This window comes from Lactuca virosa, chromosome 4 (genome assembly GCF_052849685.1).
Source record: "Lactuca virosa cultivar CGN04683 chromosome 4, Lactuca_virosa_CGN04683_v6, whole genome shotgun sequence".
NCBI lineage: Eukaryota > Viridiplantae > Streptophyta > Magnoliopsida > Asterales > Asteraceae > Lactuca > Lactuca virosa.
In genome coordinates, this window is record NC_136429.1 from 375,404,647 (window position 1) to 375,408,637 (window position 3,991).

At 31.8% G+C, this 3,991-nt stretch overlaps 1 protein-coding gene across 1 annotated transcript; it reads left to right on the forward strand.

The window, feature by feature from the left end:
- The first annotated feature begins 503 nt into the window (after positions 1 to 503).
- LOC145108761 (Tetratricopeptide repeat (TPR)-like superfamily protein) lies at positions 504 to 2,682 on the forward strand. The gene is made up of 4 exons (XM_079045841.1): positions 504 to 1,298; positions 1,392 to 1,538; positions 1,624 to 1,704; positions 2,347 to 2,682. The coding sequence occupies exons 1-4, from the start codon at positions 654 to 656 to the stop codon at positions 2,530 to 2,532; spliced, it is 1,059 nt and encodes a 352-aa protein (XP_078901967.1). The 5' UTR covers positions 504 to 653; the 3' UTR covers positions 2,533 to 2,682.
- The last annotated feature ends 1,309 nt before the right edge of the window (positions 2,683 to 3,991 follow it).

A 3,991-nucleotide genomic window follows, 5' to 3' on the forward strand; every position in this document is an offset into this window, starting at 1 on the left:
AACCCTAAAATGAAGACATCTCTGTTTGTTTCTTCGTCTTCTGGTCTGTTTGGTGGCTAGAGAGATGGTCGATGGTGTTTCCGGTGAAAATGATATGGTGGCCGGCGGTGTTATCCGGCAAGAATGGCAGGTGGGCGGCAGTAATATTGGGGAAGAAGAAAACGAGAGAGAGAGATTTATTTTTATTTTTATTTTTATTTTTTTGTTTTTTTTTTTAATTTGAAAATCAGAAACAAATAATAAAAAAAAAAAATCATATTAATAGGGGCAAATTCGTCATTATGAAAAAGTTCATAGCAAATTGGACTAAACTCGCAACAAAATGAAAAGTTTGGACCTCTGATGCTAGTCCAAATCTTTTTGGATAAAAGTGACAATTTTGAACAACCCACGTGGACCATTTATGCTTTTTGGACAAAATTCACAATTTTGAGTAAAAGATATACGGTTTGTGCAGTTTAGTCTCTTTTTTTTTTTTCTTTTTTTTATTTTATTATGAAATTTGTCTCTTCCTTCCCTGCCCAATTCTCAAACTGGGGTTTTTGAGCTCCACAAAAACCTCGAAGCAATTTTGGTCATTCGCCAAAAGGATTTGAAACCAGACTCTACCCGCCGATCACTCAATCTGGGACTCGGCCGTCGAAGTCACCGGAATGGGTTCATGCGTAAACACTTTCTCACTTCATTATCCTCCACGTCTTCTTCCAAATCCCCAATCTCAAACTCACCTTCAACAAAAATCATCGATACTACTTCAAAGTTCACTATATTTCAACTCCATGCTCAAAATTTCCCCCAAACCAACTTCCATAATCACTTATCTCAAGAAACCCATTTCATATTATCCCCTAATCACCTCTTCCTCTTCGCCTTATAAACAAATCACCAAGTTCGTGTCCGAAAGAATTGTAATTTTGCTTGTTGGGTCATTCATTTTCATAGGGTGTCTCAGTAAGGAGCCTGTATTAGCACAACCCGCACATGAAAGTACTCAAACTCAAAGCTCAGTGACCCAAGATAACGAAATCGACGATGAAGAGATGCTGTATATGAAATTATTAGAGGATAATCCAAAAAGTGTCGAGGCTTTGAAGTCGGTTTTCCATGCGAAGATGAAAAGAGGGAAAACGAAAGAGGCTATCAAGTATGTGGAGAGACTAATTTCTATTGAACCCAAGGAAGTTGAATGGAGGCTGTTGCAGGCTCTATGTCATGAAATGATTGGGGAATATAGCAAGGCTAAGAGTTATTTCAAGACTATCTTGAAGGAGAGACCCCTCTTGCTTAGAGCTTTGCATGTATACTTGTTTCTCCTTTCTCTATATTGTTTAAGAAGATTAATTGTTGATCTTGATTCTAATTCGATATCAATTTGATTACTGTTTCTATAGGGGCTTGCTATGGTTATGCACAAGAATCATGAAGGACCTGCTGTGTTTGAGATGCTAAATAAGGCTTTGGAAATTGCGCGTCAAAAGAAAAAAGTTTCAGAAGAAAGGAATATAAGAATATTAATTGGACAAATGCATGTTGTGAAGGTGATAAACTTTAAAATTACCAAAGTTCATTCTTTATATTTTTGTACTTTGATGACATATTTATAAATTCTTGTGTGGTATGCAGGGGGGATTTGATGAAGCCTTGAAACTATTCAAAGATCTTATAGATGAGAATCCCAGGGACTTTCGTCCTTATCTTTGTCAGGTGTTTTTTCATCACTTTCTCTATGAAGTCTCTATTAAGTCGTTCTTTCTGAATCAAATAAAAAAGAATCACCCATAGGTAGCTTATTGGATTAAGACTAACCTCATTAAGTTCATTAATTTAAAAAGTAACAACACCTAAATGTTACTCAAAGTTCATCTTATTACTTTTAATCTCATCATCTAACAATGAGATCAATAAAATTCTTATCTAATGGTTACATTTCTTGGTCAATTAGGTGGGAATTGGTGTATATATGGTCTTAGATTTTGTAAATGTGTGAAAGTTGCAGTTGTGATGATATATTTGATAGAAAAAGATAAGATCTCTAAAACATTTGTTGCATCTAGCATACAGAAATATATGAGTTCCTAACCATTGGAAATCGAAGGAATCTTTTAATAGTTTCTTGGTCTAAGTTGGATGGTTTCTTCTTCTACAAATTTTTAAAAATTTTAATGGATAAAATATATTTTACTCCATGATATAAAGGCAATCTTTATTAAAAGACAATCTTTGAAATAGAAAGATAATTTTTTACTTACATGCTGGACTCATTGCTTTGTTCTGTAAATTCAGAAATGTGAAGAATTTATTGGGAAGATTTTGCATTAATAGGATTAAATTTGTATTTTTGTTCAGGGAATCGTATACAGCCTTCTTGATAAAAAGGAGGAAGCTGAAGAACAATTTTTGACATACCAAAGCCTTCTACCTGATGAATTTCCTCAGAGAGGATTCTTGGATGATGTCGTATTGGCAGCAAAAAACGAAATTAGACAACAAGGAAAAAAAATGATGAAACCCGAGTTTTCATACAAGAAATAGACATTTATTTGTTCATGATGTGCTTCATCAGATTGTCCTGTTGTCAGTTATTTTCTTCTTTTGGATTTAAATAGTTTTTTGATAGCAAATTTTGTGTTATGTAGTTTATAAGGTTTGTGGTTTTGGAAAAAAAGGGTGTTCATTTTGGTATATTTTCTTATATATCTCATGTTGTGCCAATTGTATAAGAACGTGTGTCGATACTAACCGGGTATTGAACTAAAAATTGGCACCGACATTGAAACCGATATAGTATAACCGATCCAGTTATCGGTTTTCATTATTAGCCTAAACCGGAGCCTGTTCCAAACCTGGTTCTATCCGGTTTGAACTAGTTGTTCATCCTAGTTCCAACTAAACACCATTGGCTTAGTCATCTTTTATCTGACCGACTACCTAATATCATGCAGACTCATCAAACAACGAGATTTCTCCTAAAAACATCAAACCATTTCTCTAGTGATATGAATAAACTATTATAGAAAAGGTTTATGACTTATAAGGGTAACATAGTCTAGGTTTTGTTCACATTTGGTTCCTTATATTTTTTTTGTCCATATATTACCATTAAACTTGTTTGGACTGTTCACATTGTATCCTTATGATCGGATAAAACCTACCCTAACTGCTCATAAAAATGTAATGTGAACAGTCCAAACAAATTTAATGATAATATGTGGACAAAAAATAACTTTAAAAACTAAACATGAATTACAACCTAAACTATGTTACCTTTCTAAATCATTATCCCTTTTGATTTTACCAATTTAAGGTAAAACATATAAATCAAGTGACACAAGTACGTCACTTTGGTTATTGGCTTTGCAAATTCCCATAAAAACTTGTCAATTTAATGGTTAAATGATTAGTATAAACAACAAATTGTATCATATGTGTTAATTTGTGTAACGAATTATTTCCCTTTTCAATTAGGTCACTGAACCAACACTTTTATGTTAAGTATGTCGGTATACTTACATTTATTCGATATTAGGTGTAAGACTCATGTATTACATGGGTTAATTAAAAAAAATAAATATAAATGTCTAAATATTTAAAACTTTGGATTTATAAGAAAAATAACGAATTATTAAAATTGATTTTTTTTTATCTTTTAAATTTAAATAATAAACAAAATAAACTAATGACCTTAATTTGAGAATTTTGAAATAAGAAGGTAAGTTAATTAATGAAATTGATATTCATTTATTACTATATTTATTGTAATTATTACATAAAATATTATATGAAATTTATTAAAATAGAAAAACCATAAAATGACATGTGCAAAAGATATTAATTCAAAATAACTACAAAATGACATTTGGCAATTTGAATGAGAGTGTGACATGTGGCAAAAAAAACATTTATTTATTAGAGTAGATTTATGACACTTGGGGTTTTGGTCCACGTGTAAAAAAAATTATGTTAATTGTTAAATGTCATTAAATTAAATCTG